General features: G+C 40.1%; 2 protein-coding genes across 4 annotated transcripts; one reads left to right on the plus strand and one right to left on the minus strand.

The window, feature by feature from the left end:
- Window positions 1-702: 702 nt before the first annotated feature.
- On the minus strand, window positions 703-3,946 carry LOC135350439 (phosphoglycerate kinase 1-like). Its single transcript, XM_064549220.1, has 9 exons — window positions 3,798-3,946; window positions 3,686-3,736; window positions 3,423-3,575; window positions 3,192-3,259; window positions 2,821-3,121; window positions 2,628-2,742; window positions 2,447-2,581; window positions 2,171-2,393; window positions 703-1,051 (listed from the first exon to the last, which is right to left on the minus strand). The coding sequence occupies exons 1-9, from the start codon at window positions 3,860-3,862 to the stop codon at window positions 906-908; spliced, it is 1,257 nt and encodes a 418-aa protein (XP_064405290.1). The 5' UTR covers window positions 3,863-3,946; the 3' UTR covers window positions 703-905.
- On the plus strand, window positions 3,930-20,079 carry LOC135350434 (ATP-dependent DNA helicase DDX11-like). 3 transcript variants are annotated; one of them, XM_064549213.1, is made up of 22 exons: window positions 3,932-4,071; window positions 12,510-12,753; window positions 12,826-13,018; window positions 13,091-13,245; window positions 14,556-14,686; window positions 14,763-14,808; window positions 14,860-14,967; window positions 15,512-15,602; window positions 15,886-16,004; window positions 16,090-16,338; window positions 16,392-16,438; window positions 16,496-16,709; window positions 16,763-16,801; window positions 16,871-17,015; window positions 17,074-17,186; window positions 17,252-17,324; window positions 17,399-17,502; window positions 17,569-17,718; window positions 17,774-17,842; window positions 17,896-18,081; window positions 19,566-19,799; window positions 19,853-20,079. In XM_064549213.1, the coding sequence occupies exons 2-22, from the start codon at window positions 12,574-12,576 to the stop codon at window positions 19,937-19,939; spliced, it is 2,733 nt and encodes a 910-aa protein (XP_064405283.1). In that variant the 5' UTR covers window positions 3,932-4,071; window positions 12,510-12,573; the 3' UTR covers window positions 19,940-20,079. The 3 variants fall into 3 exon arrangements, with proteins under 3 accessions (XP_064405282.1, XP_064405283.1, XP_064405284.1); XM_064549214.1 differs by lacking the exon at window positions 3,932-4,071 and adding an exon at window positions 10,218-10,479; XM_064549212.1 differs by lacking the exons at window positions 12,510-12,753; window positions 12,826-13,018; window positions 13,091-13,245; ... (16 more) ...; window positions 19,566-19,799; window positions 19,853-20,079 and adding an exon at window positions 5,446-9,888 and having other exon boundaries at window positions 3,930-4,071.
- The last annotated feature ends 381 nt before the right edge of the window (window positions 20,080-20,460 follow it).

Here is a 20,460-nt window from a genome sequence, read left to right on the forward strand (position 1 = left end):
TTTACCTTCAGAAGAAGTGCATCGCCACAGATAATACATAGCCCTGTACGTGTTCAAAATCAATATTAAGGGTGTGCGAGTCTAGAGAACGAAATATTTTATTGAAGGATACTATTATAATCAGTGCCACACTAGCCTCGATCGATCCACATGCATATGCATGCCATGGGGATGCTGTTAATAATTATATTCTTAATGTATTATTTATAGTGGAATGTTTTGCAAATGAACAAGATGAGCAGATAATTTGTCAAGTTGCGATCTGGCATGCAAGCATACTATACCAGTATAGGTTTTTGTGACAGTATTTTTGCGAAGTAATCCACACTCGCAAATTCCCAAGCACGGTATAAAGTATTATCGTATTGCACAGCTAGTAGAATACTATACACTGTATGTATCATTTAATCTGTGTGCTGAGGATGGACTTTAACTTACGAGGTGCAGCTGAATGCATTACGTAACCGAGAGTCCATCCGAGTTCAGCATAAAAAACATGTGATTTTGGCTAGGTGTGTTCTGGCGCTGTCATGTGATCTTTAGCCCCGTGTACAGCTTACCTCGCTACATTTCATTCAACGTCTTGTATATATATTATTAATTTTTCATTTAGGTGTGTTAAATGCACATGCACTAAGTGTGGATTAAGTTATTTAAAGCATGGTCAACTGACTACATTTAGACTGGCTGGAGATCATGTGATTCGCACTAAAATTATATACATGTTATAATGTATAATTATAGAAGTTGAACAAAACAGAACTATCTTTGTCACAGTTGTGAATGAGTAGCTCGATCCTATAACAACATAAATCAGTAATGCAGAGTAATAGTACATAATCTATGCTGGACACATGACATCAGTCTGATTTGAAAGTTGATCTACTGCGAGTGCGTTGGGCACTCTAACTACTCACATCGCTCAGGGCAGTGACCCCAGGCAGCTGTTTTCCTTCCAACAACTCTAAGCTGGCACCTCCCCCTGTACTCACATGGCTCACTTGCTCTGCCATGCCAAACTTTTCAGCACATGTCGCAGTGTCGCCGCCACCTGTAGGTACATGTATATAGGAGTTACTTCACATTACACAGTTCGTACTCTGCAGACTATTGAATACTTCTAGAATGAAAGCACCGAGATGTCAAAGCTATATATAACATAAAGGTACTAATAGCTTATTTTATACACACATTATATCATGATGAACATTTTTGCATTTTGCTGTGCATGCATGCGCAAAGGCAGAATCCAGAATCACAGGGAAACTCGAAGAGTGGGTAATGATCGACCATGATTGTTTTTAAAAACGATCGTTGCCAAACATCCAAGTCTAATGAATGGCTGCATCAGCAGAGCCTTGCAACTCTATTCTCACTATTGCAGCTACCAATAGCTAGCGTTCTAGTGCAGAGCTAACTACTGAGTAGAGTAGCAACAATCCGTGGACAAGTTATTCTACGCACTCTTCTGAAAAGGCTGCAATGGCATTCCAAGTAGGCATAACTCGAGAACGATGCAAATCCACGAATTAAAATCCAAGAAAACATAACTAGAAGCCTATAGAAACTCTTACTTGCACTTCATTGATCCTTGAGCAGCTGTAGCAGTCTACACACGCACACACAAACACACTATCGTATACCTTGCCTGCGCATGCACACTGAGGCATAACTAGAGCACTAAAGTGCTAATTCCTCGGCTGTTGATAGGAGAAACCAAAGGAGTGCTATACAATATAAAATGCAGTGAGCATGGAATCTGGCTGGCAGCAACTAACAGGAGCAATAAAACAAACTAGACTAGAAACTTCTGAACTATGATGGGAAGCCTACAGAGGAAGTTGAGATCACGCGCAAAAATATCGTGCTGAGTCGGCGCTATTTTTATGTCTAGTCAGCAGTTTCACAGATAGCTACTGGCCATCAAGGAAATGAGCGATCTGACTTCTTCCTCACTCCAAGCTGTACAACATTGATCACTGCACCTGCTTCTAATTTAAAATCTCTCCTAAGGTTTCTCCTAGCCAGATCTACGGAGATGAGACTTATCTTCCTGGATTGAACAGGAGTCTGACGTGTACATGTAGGTGACCCGAAGCCAACAAACCATTATCCTCCAGTTGTTAAAGATTAACTACTGTACTATCACCCATTTCTTCTAATGACATACCAATAATGGAAGTGGCTCCTTTTTTAGTAGCAAGTACCACTGTCTCCAGTACACTCTTAGAACCAGTAGCAAACTTGTCCATCTCAAACACTCCAACCGGTCCATTCCAAATAACAGTGGCAGCACGTGTTATAATGCCTGAGAAGGTGGCTATGGAGTCTGGTCCCACATCTAGACCCATCCACCCATCAGGAATACCCGAGCCCACTGTTGCTGTGCCAGTCTGTGGGGAGCATGTGAAGTATATTGTACCAAAGGTAATCGATTAGGACCTACAATAGCGTCTTTGTCAAACTTGTCAGCAGTGATGAAATCAGTGGGGAGATGAATTTTAACACCTTTCTTCTCAGCCTTAGCCATTAATTTTCCAACAATGCTAGCCCCTTCTTCGTCAAAGAGAGAAGCACCAATCTGTGATAAAATTAAAAATTTTTAAGAGAATTAGAGCTCACTGTACCTTCATTCCATAAAGTGTCTTCAGGAACGTGTAAGCCATTCCACCACCAATGATCATTTCATTGACCTTGTCCAAGAGATTATCGATAAGTTTAATCTTGTCATGGACCTTAGCCCTATTGAGGAAACAGCAGTTATTGTATAATTATTAGGCTACGAGATTGTATGTAATTATCATTAGCAATATCTCTCACCCTCCTAAGATAGCCAAAAAGGGTCTCCTAGGGTCACCAAGAGCCTGTCCAAAGTATGTCAACTCCTTCTTGACTAAAAACCCTGAAGCTCTCTGTGGGAGGTCTATCCCCACCATGGAGCTATGGGCACGGTGAGCTGTCCCAAACGCATCATTCACATATACATCACCCAGTTTAGTCAGAGATGCCCTAAAAGCCTGCACATCTGCATCTGAAGCCTTGATCTTTTTCCCAGAAGTGTCTTTACCCTTGCCTTCTTCTTCCACGTGAAACCGAAGATTTTCCAGCAATATGACTGACCCTGATGAAAAAGTTATGTGCATCACACTACAATGAGATTTTGGACTTTAAGTTTACTATGGTTAATTCACCTTTGGTCGGATTTAGACATGCAGCCTCCACTTCTGGTCCAACGCAGTCCAACAGGAAAGTAACCTCCCTAAACAGAAGGTTGAGTGTTAAGTGCTTATCGGATTTTATCAATTGAAATCGATATGTACTATGATACCGATTGGTCTGCTGTACTAAATAATACAGAAACAGCTCTAGTTTTATTCTACAAAAGTTTTATACCACAACATTTGCTCCACATGTGTATATACCTGTCCAAAAGCTCCTTCAGCTCTTGGGCCACAGGTGCAAGAGAATACTTGTCATTCCTGGTGCCCTCTGGTCTGCCCAAGTGGCTCATGAGCACAACACTCTTTGCTCCATTGGTAAGGGCATACTGAATACTTGGCAGTGCAGCTACAATCCTTTAAAGATAGAAAGAGAAAATAAATGAAAGTTCCAGTGCTAGGGTGACAGTCTATTTCTAACAATGATTCGAACTATTTCATACAGTACAATTATACATGTAGACTACCTTTGGTTGCTTGTGATAGTATTTCCTTCCAATGGCACATTGAAATCGACTCTGTATTGTTAAGGCTAAATTTAAAAAATGTGTACCTGTACTGTATCTTAAAAACACCAACCTCATTAGAACCCTCTTGTCCCTAAGGTTCAGAGTATCAAGACTGAGCTTACTGAGGAAAGCCATTTTGATGTGTGCAGAATTACTTAACTGGAACTAGACTGTAAGTGTAAGGTCAAAGGTCAAGAATAATTGCACGTGTAGAATCTTCTTTCTAGCAAAGCCACCAAGCTGCACTACTATACTAGACTGTACTGTCGTACAGACTAGACTACGGACTAGATTTATGTTGTAAACCTGAAGTCAAGGAGTCATGCATCTGGAATATGCAAAAGGTGATTTTAATAGCAATGTTTTCACATAATAATTTGTTAGATCTACTTGATGATATAATTATCTCATAGACGGAGTTCGAGTACGTGGAGACTTTAATATTGTGTGCTATATTAAAACGTTCACATGCATACAATCATAGATATAAGAAGGAAGGGGAAGGGGGTTGGAAACGGAGTACGTGCGCGCGCACAATCACTTGGGTGCAGACCGTGTTTTGCCTCCAGACACCCATAAAATCATCACGTGCACCACTCCGTTTCCTATCCCTCTAACTCTTCAATCTATGATTAGCTCAAATAAGAATTTCACTGGATAATACACGTTTTTAAGCAGCTAGAAATTGAGGCAAGTAGACTGAGTAGAGCGCTATCTCCAATTAGATGCGACCCTCTAAATAAGTGACACCAGGTCTTCAACATAACTTTTTGTCCTCCAAAAAAAGTGACCTCTGGCTTCGTAATCATTAAAAAGTGTCACCTTAATTATGGTAATATTCATTTTTAAGTTGGTTTTGATATTGTCTACCCATTTAGAAAGATACTGTATAGTACAGTGGGTATATTTCGAGGGTATAAACCTTCGCGGATTGACTGTTAGAAAGGTTTTCGCGGAATAGCAGCCTTTCTGCAGCATGCATGCATGCGATATTAAATTCGTGGGTATAATGTTTGTGGTACATGCTTGATCAGCGAAAACCGCTGACATTTATACCCTTGAAATATACACGCTATACGGTTGGTTCATTGAATTGGCACAGTTATTTTACGACAGAACTTTTCTACATCTCCTTATGTTTGTGACTGTACAGACAGAACTCATCTCAAAAATTTGCTGTCCAAGCTGCTTTTTACTGCTTGGTGGGGTCTCACTAACTATTGCTGCTACCTTGTTCCTAGCCATTACTACTACATGGAGCTCAATTTGTCACAGCGTCATGAACATGCACACAGGCCACGTATTAGTAATTAACAATGTATGTAAGTGGACCGTATTTGTACATACATGATTGTAATTTGCTATTCATGACGTCGTGACGGATTGACGTAGGGCTTCTCCCGTATTATTGTTCCATGCTTTGGTACTTCCCCCGGCCAATTTTATTTTATAATTATGTATGATTACCTTAAAGTGACATAGGTAGATTTGTTTGCAATTTCACTTTTGCTGGTATTAAATTCTGCTAATTATTGCTCAAGTTGTGAAATTAATATTATTCATAATTACTCGCAAGTGGTTTTAATGAGTTCATTGCAATTTCCAATTAGTACACATTTTTGCGACTTTACTGTCATTCGCAGAAATAACAGAAATTAATACTCGCGAAAATATGTAAGTAATCTCAGGCTTTAAAAAGAAATTTCTTTGGTACCTAGACTTGGTGTTGCTGGCTGTCGTGTGCTACCTGTGCAGCCTGGGCAGATGTCATGACATCTATGTAGATCCCAATACTGGTATGGACACCGACAACTGTTGGAATGGGTCAGTGCCCTGCAAAACATTGAAAATGGGACTCAAAGCTTTACAAAACAACAGTAATACCACAATTTGGACAAGCGCTGGAGTGTACAACATTACAGAGGATCACAAGTTTGAAAATCGAAAGAATATAGCAATCGTTGGTGTCACTACAAATGGATCCTTGTCTTCTGCAATCTCAGTTTTAGTCTCATGTAGCAATTTCAGTGGTGGGCTAACGTTTATAAACTCGAGCAATATTACTCTTAGAGGCATCAGTATTGTTGGTTGTGGTGCCCTTCATTACAGTACCAGTAAGAACTTTACTGAATCTCGATTTAAATTTGCCGAATTCTATGCTGCTTTATATTTTCTCTATTGTGAAGATGTAACCTTGCAGATTGTTCACATCAACAACAGTGTTGGTACTGGAGCTGTGTTCTACAGTACAGTCGGCAATAATGTAATTGACGGTACAATTTTTCATAGCAATAGTGCCCAGCAGGGAACACCAGGAGGTGGAGGTTTGTACATAGAGTTCTCGTATTGTACGCCAAGCACAAATGATGGGGCGTATGACGATTGCAGCTTGGGATCAAATGTTCCAGAGTTTTATGCACGAGATGCTTACTACTTAATCAGCCAAAGCTTGTTTGATAAGAACAAAGCCTCTCTTATCAATCCTGAGAGCCATACCTTTATTTTGCCACAAAATAGCTCTCATTTGGCTTTTGGTCGCGGAGGGGGAGTTTCTGTGTTCTTCAAAGGCAATGCATCTTGTAATACAGTTACTATCAATAATTGCATTATAACAAACAATGAAGCATTGTGGGGAGCAGGACTATTTGTGGAGTATCAGGATATGAGTTTTAGCAACAAGATGCTTATCGGAGATTCACATATTATCAATAACCATGTCACAAACCCTTCAAATGAGAGTGGAACAGGAGGGGGAGGAGCAAGAGTGGGATTTATCTTTTTTGATCGTACTCACGTTTGCCATAACTTAATAGAGTTTCAAAACGTCAATTTTAGTGGAAATCGAGCCTATTATGGTGGAGGGCTGTCATTTTATACTGCACGGGAGAATGCTTCTGTGGCCACCAACACTCTTACCTTCCACAACTGTACATGGAGGAGCAACACAGCGAGAGTAGGCACAGCTGTAGACCTGTCCGTGTGGCATCCTGTATCAGAGGGGGCACTAGTCAGGCCCTTATTTTCGTATTGCTCATTCAGTTGGAACAATGCTAATTATGCCAGGATAACTACTATCGGTTCGTTTGTTGGGCTTGGGACGTTGTATTCTGATTCTATCCCAGCATTGTTCAAAAACAATGTAAACTTTTCACACAATACACAAACAGCCCTAGCAGCTGTTGGCACAGGAATCCACTTCATGAAGAACACAATAGCTTGGTTTCATAGCAATACTGGCAGAAATGGTGGGGCTATTGCGTTGATGGGTTATGCCTTTATTGAAGTTGCAAGTAACACCACTTTCCATTTTGTTAACAACTCGGCTGATCTAAAGGGAGGTGCTATATATGGTCATTCGATTGGAGAACATGATCTTATATCTTCTCGAAACTGCTTTATTCGTTACAATGACATTTACGTGACACCTCAAAATTGGAATGTAACATTTTCCTTTGAGGGGAATAGAGCACAAAACCAATCAAACTCAATCTATGTGACCTCCCTGCTCACCTGTTTGTGGGGCGGGGCTTTTGGCTCAACTAATGAGGGCACACAAAATGTGTTCTGTTGGAATAATGGGACTGCACACTGGCATTATGATGGAAACTGTTCAGCAAATATTGCAACTTCTCCTGCTCATTTCCGTGCTAATACTAAGACAGACTCCAGCTATGCAATGACCATGATTCCTGGAAAACGAAAGAAGTTTCCATTTTCAACTGTCGATGACAAACAACTCGATGTTACACAGTACACTGTTCTTATTGCTCGAACAGAAACAAACACAACCAACAATGATAAAATTTTTCTCGATGGCAGCTCAGTATATATTTCAGACAATAGTTTGGAAGTGCATGGCAAACCCTACGCTAGTGGGACTGTGAGAATTGAAACTATTGATCCTCGCGTAGTGTACACACAAATAAATGTGACGGTACAAAAATGTCCTCCTGGTATGATATATTCTTCTTCTGATTCTGGTCTGAATTCTTCCTGTACTTGTGGCAATGGCGCTTTATACAACCGTCTAATCTTGTGTGATAGAGATAAGTACAGCACATCGCTTCAACGTGGTTCCTGGATTGGCTTCTATAACTCTGACCCCGAATTACTAGTTGGACAGTGCCTCTACTGTGCCGGAATAGACTTAGATAATCGCTATATTCCTCTCCATGATGATCTTCACTTTCTATGCGGTAGAATAAATCGTACTGGCATATTGTGTGGGGCGTGTGAGCACCCTTATGGACCTGCTGTTAACTCGAAACACTTCACATGCATGGAGTGTAACGATCAAGATGAACACCTTAACTGGTTCTTCTATTTACTTACCGAGTTCCTACCAATAACAATATTTTTCCTCTTTGTTGTCCTTTTTAATGTCAGTGTCACCTCAGGTCCTGCCAATGCATTTGTTTTCTTTGCTCAAATGACTACTACCGCTCTAAACTTGGACGGCGATGGCTTTGTTCAGGTCAATACAGTGTTACCAAATGGAAATACAGTTGATGACATATTCCGTACTATACCATATGATTTCTGGAATCTCAACTTTTTCAGACCATACCTTCCTAAGTTTTGCTTGAGTTCGAGCATTTCCACTTTGCAACTCCTTGCTACTGGATATGTCACAGCCTTTTACCCACTTGTGCTTGTGGCTGTATTTTTCTTTTTTTCATGGCTCTATTCTCGAGGATTCAGACCAATACTGTTACTCTGCCGACCATTCCATTCTTGTTTTGCAAGGATAAATCGCATATTGGATGTTCGAAAGTCTATTCTCCATGCACTCGCAACTTTTCTTCTTCTCTCTTACACAAAATTTACACTAGTGTCTTTTTTCTTGCTTACCTCAACTCCCCTAATCCGTGCTAATGGTTCAGTAGCTTCATTTAATCTATATTATGATGGGCGCATTGTTTTTGGGAGTGCAGAACACCTTCCATACTTGATTCCTTCTATGGTAGTGTTGGCTACCTTTGTTGCTATCCCTCCTATCATCCTTATAGCCCCCTCCGCAGTTCATGTTATACAGAAATGGTGTGGTAGAACTCCAGACCTCTGTGGCGGTGCAATGTTCAGCCAATTTCTAAATGCATTTCATGGTTGCTATAAGGACGGAACGGGTGGAGAATATGATCAAGGTAACAAATCCGATTGTCGCTGGTTCGCAGGTTTATACTTTATTCTACGTGTTGTTCTACTAGCTATCTATGCATTCACTGCAGACTGGTTTTTTCAGTCTGTGCTTCAGTTGGTGGTTTGCATTGGAGCACTAATAGCTTTTGTAGTGTTTCGTCCGTACAAAAATGACCTGTACAATAAAGTAGATGCTGCTTTCTTCGGCATTATTGCATTGCTTTGTTCATTATCTTTGCAAAACTACTATTCTAGCATTGTAGGTTCAACGTTATCACCATGGACGTTTGTGTTTCAGTACTTTCTCTTTGTCTGTCCTCTGATTTATATATCTTTTGTTGTTGTCTACTTCTTTTGGAGAAGAAACAAATCTATCGTCAAGAAACTGTATCAGAAATGTTTAAAAAAGTTACTGATGAATACTGGATCTCCAGAGCTAGTGCAAGATGATAATGACTTCTTCCAAGATGCAGAAGCAGCTGGGAGATTTGGCAGTCCAGAAAGGAACACCTACTCTCAAAGTCCATGTTTGTCTGTGCAGGAAAACCAACCTCTACTGCAAAACGAACCACGCCGACGTATCTCACCGCCCCCAAACTGCAGTGAGAGCTCAGGAGGGAGTAACAATGAGAATGGGTCAAGTAACAGTGGTACCCACCTTTCTGCTGGAACACAAACACCTACCTTAGGTGCAGAAACTTATAACAATTTTGGGGTAGACGTTTTTGAAGTGACACCGCCAGGAGCATCTAATGGACCTGGAGTCGAAGTTGAAACTCTGTCTAAAAGACGAAAGAATATATTCTTCACTCAATAATATTAACTTTGATTGTTGTTCCCATTACTTAATTTGTTGTGTGTGCATTTTTTTGTTTTCTGCGTTCGTATACTTATAATTATAAGCACATAGTATTCTAATAAAAAAACTTGTTGTCTGTTTATTACAATCTGTTTTGATCTATTGAATTTCCGATCTTATTATTTATACCTTTTACAATTAATTCATGTTTGCTGCAATCTGATTGGTTAGTGAAAAACTCTGGTTAGAGAAAGTGTTCTATCCCACTGTTTATACTTGTCTAAATCGGTGTATTCCTGGGATTATAATTATTAGTCTCGTGTGGCCTTTCCCTGCAGAGATAGGCTAGAGCAGTTTGATCATGAGTCAAAATAATTATGTGAAATATTGCTAAACACACACAAACCCACTGCCATGCAAAACCTACTGGTTTTACTAATCTATCAATGACATTGACATTGACAAGCAAAAGTGCAAGTGAGCTTTGCGGTTACCCCCACTTGCATGGCAGTGGGTTTGTGCCTTAGCCTCCATTCCAGGCCACAAGGAAAAGCACTGTTGAAGGGGCTGGAGTCGAGGCTAGCTTATAATTATTAGCAGCCTCACCCAGAGAGCCTCACCTGTGGTTCCCAACCCCACACTCCGCCCAACTAGATCTATAGGCTTCTTTATAGCATCCACAGATCAGACTAGACAGCTCCAACCATATATATACCATATCCATAGATTGAAGCATTAGACTCTTCAATCTATGCTCCAACAGATGTTCACCGGCACTGGCAGTACTTGGATTTGTGCTCAAAACAGCTAAATTGTAAGGTTTTGTTCCTATATCTCACTTTGCAAGTACATTTATACTAATACTGCATGCTGCATTAAATGAAAGCCCATATTCAATAGAATGGGAATGGTCATGACTCTCTGATGAACACTGTCATTATTATTCTAAAAACAAAAGCTGTTTAATAACTGCTGATAGTACACTTTCACCTATTGTGTTTCCGTTCTTCCAGAGCGGCTCCTAAGTCAGCATGAGCAATGTCTAATCTATTTTGTTTATGCATACCGTATAGCGGGTAATTTTCGTGGGGTAAAAAATTGGAAAACAGTGGTTTTCGTGAGTAAAAATTTCGTTTAGTCTTGTTGCCTGCACTGCATTCATACGTTCCGGTAAGCCACCCCTACGTTAAAATTTCGTAGAGGTCACCTTGCCCACGAAAATAACTTACCTACGAAAATTACCCGCTATACGGGTAGTAGAACAGGAATATAACATTTAATTTTGTGGTGTTGCCTAACTGGATAAAAACTGTGCCTTGTTGTTGCATACCACTTTTGACACATAATGTTTGTATGTATCAGTCACCTAAATTATGCCACGTAAGCTGCGTTTTTGTCAGAAGAAAAAACTAGGAAATCCAAAAACAGAAACATGCTAAACAGCGACCCAGACAGAGAGAGGACCAGATAGTAGATGTGCGTGCAGTTTAATGTTTAGAACAAACCTCACTTTTGTCTTTTCGTATCTATGATTAGGCTAATTAACCTTGAGCGTGGGCGTAATTATGCTCTGGTGAATGCGTGCACGTACGTGTGCAGTTGGTTGGATTCCTCCCAACTAGTATGTGTACATGAGTAGGCCCAGAAAAGATAGCTATAAAGAAAAAGGTAACTGTACTATGCACTCGCCGAATTTCTTGTTTTTTCGCGCTTTTCTTGGCAATCCTAGCAACGTTCACATTGCAACTGTTTTTTTATAATTATGTATGGCAGACAGCTAGCTAGACTAGAATCTGATTTGTACCGTAGACTGGCGACCCTCCAAAATATGCGACACTCTCGAGCGCGCACGCTTGGTAATTTTCTGACCTCTAAAAGTATAGCGACAGCTGTGTCGCTACTTTTAATGTCGCGTCCAAAATGGAGATAAATGTAGGTAATGACACCCTAGCCTCGATTCTAGCCTACTGGAAAATACGCGTTTTTAAGCGACTAGAAATTGAGGCAAGTAGACTGAGTAGAGCTACCTCAAATTAGACGCGATCCGAAGCTAGATGGGCGTGGTCCGCCTCCAAACGGGAAACGGGTTTCAGCCCTATCTAGCATTAATTTTGTTCTGCTGCAGAAAATCATGCAGCACCAATCAAATTTCAGACTGCTTACGTAATGCATTTCAGCACCAATCAGATTGTATAGCCCTTGCATACCGCATAGCGGGTAATTTTCGTGGGCAAGCTGATTTTCACGAAATTTTCACGTAGACGTGGCTTACCGGAACGTAGGAAAGCAGTGCAGCCACGAGACTAAACGAAATTTTTACTCACGAATACCACCGTTTCTAGAGTTGAACGAATATCTTACCCCACGAAAATTACCTGCTGTACGGTAATGCATTTGTTGGCTTCCCAGCTCCTCCCCTTCTCTGCAGCAAGCTGAGCTCTGTGGTTAGAGGCGTGGCTAATAATAATGATATTCATAGTTAGTTAGTACCCGATGCAATAGAATGAATGCTACATAGGGCTGAAACCCATCCCCCTATTTTGGGGGACGAGCACACCCATCTAATCCGAAGCACTAACAACTCGGCCAGAAGTAGTTTGAAAGAGAAGGTCTATTTGAGTTGAGTTGAGCCTCAATAATGTTGTCATAACTTAGTTTAATTTGAAGGAATCACTATTTCTTAGCTGTAAGTAAGACCGAGTTTTTGCTTTTATAACGGTTAGGCGAACAACTAGAGAACTACATGTACAGTGCACTTTTGTTGTAATTTGTGTAATTTATCCCCGGAATAATCTGAGTAATTTTGCATTGAGGTGCTGGCCACTTTCTGTTCACTCTCTGCAGCTCCCTCATTTTGGTTTGCAGTGAATTGACCGGATTAATATTAATAACAGACTAGTTCCCAGTCATGGCATGTTGCCCTGATTCACCATTGCCATCAACCTCAACTGATTTGAACGACTTAAAACCTCCAGCACAATTTCCTTTTCCGTTTGAGCCCTATGACATTCAGAGGGATTTCATGAGGGAATTGTATCTTGCTTTGGAGGGAGGAAAAATTGGAATATTTGAGAGTCCTACAGGCACTGTGAGGAGTATACAGTAGATCTAATAAGACATTGGCAGATTTTAAACGAACGGGAACTTTAATGTTTCATAGGGCAAATCCCTCAGCCTGATCTGTGGTGCTCTGCAGTGGCTGCTGGACCATGAACAGCGAGAAGCAATGAAGGTGGAGGCGGTACTATCTGGTTCTCTATCTCCCTCTGCTCTCGATGACCACAAGCAGTCAGGGTGTTCAGAACTAGTCTCTACTTCTCTAAAACTTGAAACTTCCTCAAAGCCTGCAGCAGGTAGAAATAGCATTTGTGGTGTCCTGGTATCTTATACATGTACTGTCGTGCTGTCAATTGTTCTTGCTATAGTACCGGACTGGTTTGCTGACTATGGGAAGCAGAAAACTCGTAGAGAGGCTGTCGAGGAGGTGAGGGCAGAGCAGGTAAGGAAGACTAAACGAGAGGCAAGACTCAAGAAGCTAAAGGAGCAGGGTGGGACTGCACAATGGAGAACTAAGAGGAAGGTAAGGCTCGTTATTGCATATCTACTCATTGTACCATAGATAGAAAAGGAAAGGGATTGGAAACGACCGGGCCGCCTTGTGTCAACGGGTGAAACACTCCGCGTTATGGTTTCGCGCTTGCGAAATTTTAGTTTGACCGTACTCTGGTTGTATTTCAACTGTTTCTAGCTCTCCTATCCACTAGCGTTCACTCAGGGGCTGGAAGGTACTCTAGAGAAGTAAGTTTACACCACTGACAAGCTCTAAGTCTGTTGTCTTTACTCTGTATTTAATTTTTGGTAGGGTTAGGTTGACTATGCCAACTTTTCTCTTTTGAAGCCAAAACAGCAAAAGACATCGCTTGACTTGGTTATTACATGTAAGTGCTATATAGAATGGCTTAATGCTATGGATAAGCTGTACTGTTCATAAACGTTTGCAGTATAGTCCTTCAAACTGCTTTAGTATACTTTTAGACACACCACGGGCCTTGACCTCCCACGACTTCATAGTAAGGGCTATATATGCAGTGCCAGTTGCTGAATGAAGCTCTCCTCACACGCACACATTTCATGCATGTGGTCACAGCCATTATACTGCACCTTGCATGTCATTCCATGAATCGGGCCTCTCATGCAGCCTGGAAAAGCTCAGTCTAATAAGTGGGCGGGCTACTGGCTTGTGCAACTTATGACATATACATGCATGTGAGCATGTGCAGTGAGCTAGTGAAGCCACATTGAGAGCTGAGCAATGGAGCATCTCCCCACAACAATTTACAGTTTCTTCCATGTAGGAAAACATGGAGGAAGATATGAATTGTTGTCTTTGCACTGAAAATCGTGTGCTTAATTATAATTGTGAATTCACAAAATTTCGCCTCCTTTGGCGACCAGCCGCTAATGTTTGTCTGGGGAAGTTGATAACGACAAATATGACGATGCTAACATTTTTGCTACTTTTATACAGGGTCTTTGCATGCATGTCTCTTTGATGCTTTGTCAACTAATATAGAGCTAACCTATAATATACCACTCTCTACTCTCTTTTGAGTTTGTTCATATTTTGTTCAATCGTGCAGAAAAGGATAGCAGAAAAAAGGGGGGCCTAGAATTTTAACAGAATGGACCCCCTGGGGAGCCTAAACTGTTAACATTCTAGGCCCAGGGGGCCCAACATTTTAAAATTTTACGCCCTAGGGGGTGTAAACATGAGGGGCCCAACATTTTATGACACCGGTACTGGTATCGTAAGCATTCATTCACAGAATTCACAAAATCCTGTTAGTATACGTAGTTGTCGCCTTTATTGAGAACTGGTGTTGTCTCTAGAGAGAGGACTCTCCTACAACGACTAAAGTAAATCAGCTCCTCGCGGCATCTGAGCCAACAGATGACAATGATGTAGTACTGGATGAGTATTTCAGTGATGATGAGAAAAGCAAGCAAGAACTCATCATACAGTAAGTTCTCTTGAGATCGTAAAGTTTTTTTATAATTCGAAAAACTTTGAGTTGACGTTGTGCTTCACTTACTTAGCTCCAGTGACGAAGAAGATGATTTGGACGAGGATCATGTCAAAAAAGTGACCATAACCAATATGATTGCTACTCTGGCATGAGTCTTCCTTTCACAGATATACTACTGCAGTCGCACCCACACTCAACTCGCCCAGTTTGTGAGGGAAGTGCAGCACAGCCCATATAAAAACCTTGTCAATGTTATTACTATTGGCTCAAGACAGGTACTTATTGGTAATTTAAAGTTCAAACCGTCTGAGTGATCAACATTTATGCCTACAGCTATATTTTTACGTACACATGTCGCTCTAAGTGTATGGGTTTACTTACCATAATTTATTACTAGAATGTTTTGCAAGTATCGAACATATGCGAACTCTGCGAGAGTTGATCAATTCGCAACAATAAAATTGCAACTAGTACATGTAAATACACACGATCCTTGCCAGAACGCAATAGTTAGATCGCAAAGGGTCTGTTGATTTGGCTCATTCGCAAAGATTTTTCATCAGCATGTAAATACGGTATTCAAGAGCTTATAGTGATAAATACATTCTTAAAAGATTGCCCACTTTTATTAATCAGCAAGTGCCTTATACAGTAGAACCTTGATTATCCGAAACGTCGATAGGACATTTTCTCTAAAAATGGGCGTGTCCCTTGGTGTGCATGTACAATTAACAGCTGTTACCATGGATACAAGTATGTATATCTTCTGCGCATGTGCATCAGTACCTATTTACAGTTTTACGATTGTTTCACTGTTAGAATCTATGCATCAATGAAGATGTTACTCGTCTCAAATCTCTGACCTTGATGAATGACCGCTGTTTAGAACTGCAGAAAAACAGGAAGAAAGGTAATTTTGTAATTTTTTACTGCTGACCCATTCCTGGTAGTATGTATGTATAATATACCGTATAGCCAGTAATTTTCGTGTGGCAAAATATTCGTGGTTTTCGTGGTTTAACACTGGACCACGGATATTTTTACCCACTAATGAAGCGACCTTACCAGCAGCAACCACGAAAATAAAACCACAAATGGCTAAATATTGCTGAAGCACGAATATTTTGACCCCTGAAAATTACCTGCTGCTATACGGTAATGTATTTGAATTTCTATTACTCACGTACATTTAGAGAAAACTGCTCAAGAAGCTGTACCTGTCAAAAAGCAGAAAAAGCAGAAGAAATTAATGGCCACCTCTTGTCGATTCTACAAGGCTGAGCTGATCAAAGATTTTAGAGATTTGGCTTTGGTAGGCACAATCTGCATTTGTGATGTCATGCAATTCAAATTCAGCACTGGTTCCTAACCAAGCAATTATTTTGTCTTCCATCCAGATCAAAGTGCAAGATATAGAACAGCTAGTGGGGGTAGGCCGACAATTGAAAGCGTGTCCGTATTACGGTGTCAGACGAGGGATCCCAGCCGCTCAGCTGGTAGCCCTGCCATACAACACGCTCCTCCATGCTCACACACGGGATAGTGTGGGCGTAAGGCTGCGAGGGAATGTGGTGATCATTGATGAAGCTCACAACCTTCTTGACACCATCACCAATGTGTACTCTGTGGAGGTCAATGGCTTGCATGTGAGGAACTGAATGACACTCTCTCTTTTATTTATCATTGTGTTTGTCATCAGGTATCCAAAGCCTTTTCTCAACTATCACAGTACATGCAACGATATAGGTAGGTGTAGTATCAAGAAGTTGTATTTCTGTTATCGCTCACTTCATTGATGTATAGATCTCGCCTGAAGGCCAAGAATCTAATGTACATCAACCAACTCTTACATGTACTGAATTGCTTCCTGAATACATTGGGTAGTAAAGGATCTGATGAAGGAGTGAAAAAGGTTGTCAAAGCTCAAGGAGAGGTGGCAAATGAACCGTCCACACAACTGATGAGACTAAACGATTTCCTATTATCGTCATCTATGGATAACATCAACTTCTTTAAGGCAAGTAGACCAAATAAATGGTCTTACGGTAGTTCAAAATAATTATTTTGCAGATTCTTCGATACTGCCAAAAAAGTCAAATCTCTAAGAAGGTAATTCAAGCGTTGTACAGATGTATAGGCATCTGGTTAAATTGCATGTTCCTCCCTACTACATTGTAGTTGAATGGATTTGTGGAGCGTTACTTTGAACCAGGCGGGATAGATTCCCTCTCTCAAATGAAATCACCACTCATGCTAATTGAGTCCTTCTTCGAGGCACTCACAAGCTGTGACAAAGATTGTAGAATTGTACTCAACAAGTCAGGTCTGTTGTCTACTTTGTTAATTATAAGAGTGATGAATTATGAATTACTCACCTGCAGAAAACGTTACCTGCTCTAGTCTCAAGTTTATCCTGTTGAACCCTGCAGTCCACTTCTCTCCTATAGTACAGGAAGCGAGGGCTGTCATTATGACCGGTGGAACAATGCAGCCAGTAAGTCTTTTTCGTTCACATAATTATATACTTAATCCACCACTCATTATGACTTTCTTGATCAGGTTTCCGAGTTCAAACATCAGCTGTTGTTGGCAGCAGGAGTGAGTCCTATGAGGATCATGGAGTTCTCTTGTGGTATATAAAAATAACCTGAAGTATTTTTAAGGAAGTATGTCTCACAAGTTAATTTTCTGGCTTTGTGAGTGCAGGTCATGTGATTCCGGCTGACCATCTTCTCCCTGTATGTCTGTGTAAGGGTCCTGCGGGGGTGGACCTTGAATTTACTTTTCAGCATAGGAACAACCCAGCACTGGTAAAAATCTGATAATTATGATAACTAATGGTGTATTGAAACAGTCACCTTTCATTTCGGTAACAGTTGGATGAATTAGGTCGAGCTTTGGTGAACTTGTGTACCGTGGTTCCTGGTGGCATTGTAGTATTCTTTCCGTCCTATGACTACGAAAAGAGAGTTCATACCCACTGGGAAGAGTTTGGCGTCCTGAATAGGATAGGCAAGAAGAAGAAGGTATCGAATTCTTCTATTTTGTAAAAGAGAAATGATCGAATGTTTTAATATGTAGATATTTAGAGAACCCAAGATTTCTTTGCAAGTTGACTTTGTTTTGTCACAGTATGGAAAATGCATTGAGGTTTGTTGAAGAAACAGGCACATTAAACATGGAGGTCAACAATCTATTTTCAGGTGACTAAAGGAAGCAAGGAGGGACTTACTGGAGCTCTCATGCTGTGTGTAGTAGGAGGGAAACTGAGCGAGGGAATCAACTTCTCGAATGACTTAGGTCGCTGTATTGTCATGGTTGGACTCCCCTATCCGAACCTCAAATCCCCAGAACTCAAGGAGAAGATTGAATACCTCAATTCTACTCAGGTACCCGTTAATTTTTGAACTTTGAACTTTTGGTTTCCTTTTTAGCAACAATCATTTGCCACTTTTGGCACCAATGTAAATTTAATAGTAGCTTCATGTTTGGTGCCTCCACTGAGGCACCAGCACCGCGTGCTTTCATTTGTTAGTACCAACAACCGTCAACCAGGTTGGCACATTTCTGACTGTACATGTATATTTAAGGGGGGAATAAAGCCAAAAATTTAAAAAACTCATCTCAAAAAACTTTTGGGCTCTAAAATATGAAACACAGTAGGACAACTCAGATTTCAAGTTTCAGTAGAAGTGAAGGCTCCATTATGAAACTACAGCCAATTCTTAAAGCCATCTAAGCCAAGAAATCCAGCAAATTGAGAAAAAAAGAACCCAAGCCTAGACAAGATTCTAATAGACAGTTTGTATTTCCCAGTTTTTAATTTGTTCTTTATCCAAATCATTATAATTTATATACCATTAGAAAGCCCTGTTTCTGCCCATCAACCTAATCTATTTTGTTTACTTTATAAAGTATGTATGTGATGCATGTCTTAACATGTATGTGTACTAGTATTTTTTTCAATCTAGTAAAAATGAATTTTCAATATTACTATATATACATAATCAACCTTATCTAAATAGATTAGGGTCATCTAAGTAAACATCTAGGCCACAAACCACTTAGCAAACAGTTAGCAGTTGTAAAATCTGGGATAGCACATCAACAATTACATTATGTACTATAGCTCAGTTATCAGTACCTACATGACGGATGTAAATATACTTTAATTAGACACTAGTTGATAAGATCTACATGGGAAGTACATGGGAAAAGTGCCTCAGAGCAGGTATACTATGGGACTTAGTATACCTGCAAATTTACTTAGTATACCTAGTATTCCGTTGTCAAGTAATTATATTGTAGTCAAGCGGTTTATGCATGCGTACTAGTATCTAAATGAGTTAGACACTGTTTTGTCGGTGTCCATGTGATTTAGAAACCCTCAGCCACTTTAGTACCCTCGCTACGCTCGGGATACTAAATCAGTGCCTTTGGGCTTCTAAATCCCATAGACACCTCCAAAACAGTGTCTAACTATTATATAGCTTATTCAAAGAGCTACATTTTAAGACCAAAATAAAGTTCATAGGAGGTAGTAGGGTGGAGTTATAATTTTTCTAGCCCGAGTCTATTTTTTTGCTTTATTCCCCCCTTAAGAGTTAAACTCTTGGTGTTATTGTGCAAGATCTATGAAAACTGCCTCGACAGTCTTTTCAAAAGCTTGGCTAGACCTATGTATGGATAAGAGGAATCGCTATAATTTTATTATAAAGCAGGAATTTACTCATTCGTCATAAAGTATATAATATCAATACCTCTCAACTACGACCTGTAACGATCAAAATTAATTACCTTGTTCTCCATTGGTGTGTGTTATATGGAGGTTCCTAACCATTATGTCACCAATACGCACAATAATATTATTCAGATTAAACACCCTAATGGGCAACTGCCTGGCCAAGTTCACTATGAGAACCTGTGCATGAAAGCTGTCAACCAGTCCATTGGTCGCTCTATACGCCACTCTCGTGACTATGCCACTATAATCCTGGCTGACAAGCGGTATGCTCGCAGTACTGTACAAAGAAAGCTACCAGATTGGATATCAGGACAATTGCAGGTTTGCGAGAAGTTTGGACCAGCCTTTGCTGCAGTTAGAAAAGTAAGTTGTTTGGAATAAGAAATTTGGTCATTAATACTGTTATCGTTTTGCAGTTCTTTGCAGTGAAAAAGTGTGCTGGACATGCAGATATCGATCTCTCCACAAAGGAATGCCAAAGTATAGACCCAAGCCAATTGTGACTGCATGCCCAGAGGAACTTAATGAAACTATAGGCTCAGAAAATTTCCACAACCATGTACCAGTACTCAACAATCATAATGATTCATAATCTATTCATTTTATTACCATCAGTGTGCTGAAATTCTAATTACACACTCAGCTTGACATTGTAGCCTATAGCTAGTATAATTATAGCTTGATTGACAAGGAGTTTGGAATCGAGGCTGCAAATAATATTGTTAATCTAAAATTAATATTACTATTATTATTAAATTTTATGATGCTAATTATTCGAACCAATTTAAGCTATAGGCCAAAACAGTTCATTTACAAGTCTAGACAACCTTGTAAACCATGAATTTTTGTTATACATAGCTATATAATTATAATTATGTACTTCATAATTATACAAGCATAATTTCCTTCATTGATTAATCATAGATTATAATATTGTAAACTAGTATATTATATAATTGTAATATAATTATAGAGTACGTCTACTGCAGGCTTCTTTAAAGTCGTAAATTATTTGGGTTATCTT

The sequence above is a fragment of the Halichondria panicea genome, chromosome 16, assembly GCF_963675165.1.
Source record: "Halichondria panicea chromosome 16, odHalPani1.1, whole genome shotgun sequence".
NCBI lineage: Eukaryota > Metazoa > Porifera > Demospongiae > Suberitida > Halichondriidae > Halichondria > Halichondria panicea.

Bases quoted from the DNA above. Each gene is read 5' to 3' on its own strand.
- LOC135350439 (XM_064549220.1), bottom strand. From the start codon at position 3,862: ATGGCTTTCCTCAGTAAGCTCAGTCTTGATACTCTGAACCTTAGGGAC. The intron at 3,260-3,422 runs GTATATACACAT...CCTTCTGTTTAG, and splicing joins CTGAAGGAGCTTTTGGACAG to GGAGGTTACTTTCCTGTTGG. The intron at 3,122-3,191 runs GTGAATTAACCA...CTTTTTCATCAG, and splicing joins ATGTCTAAATCCGACCAAAG to GGTCAGTCATATTGCTGGAA.
- LOC135350434 (XM_064549212.1), top strand. From the start codon at position 4,050: ATGCATCTGGAATATGCAAAAG. The intron at 4,072-5,445 runs GTGATTTTAATA...TTTGGTACCTAG, and splicing joins GCATCTGGAATATGCAAAAG to ACTTGGTGTTGCTGGCTGTC.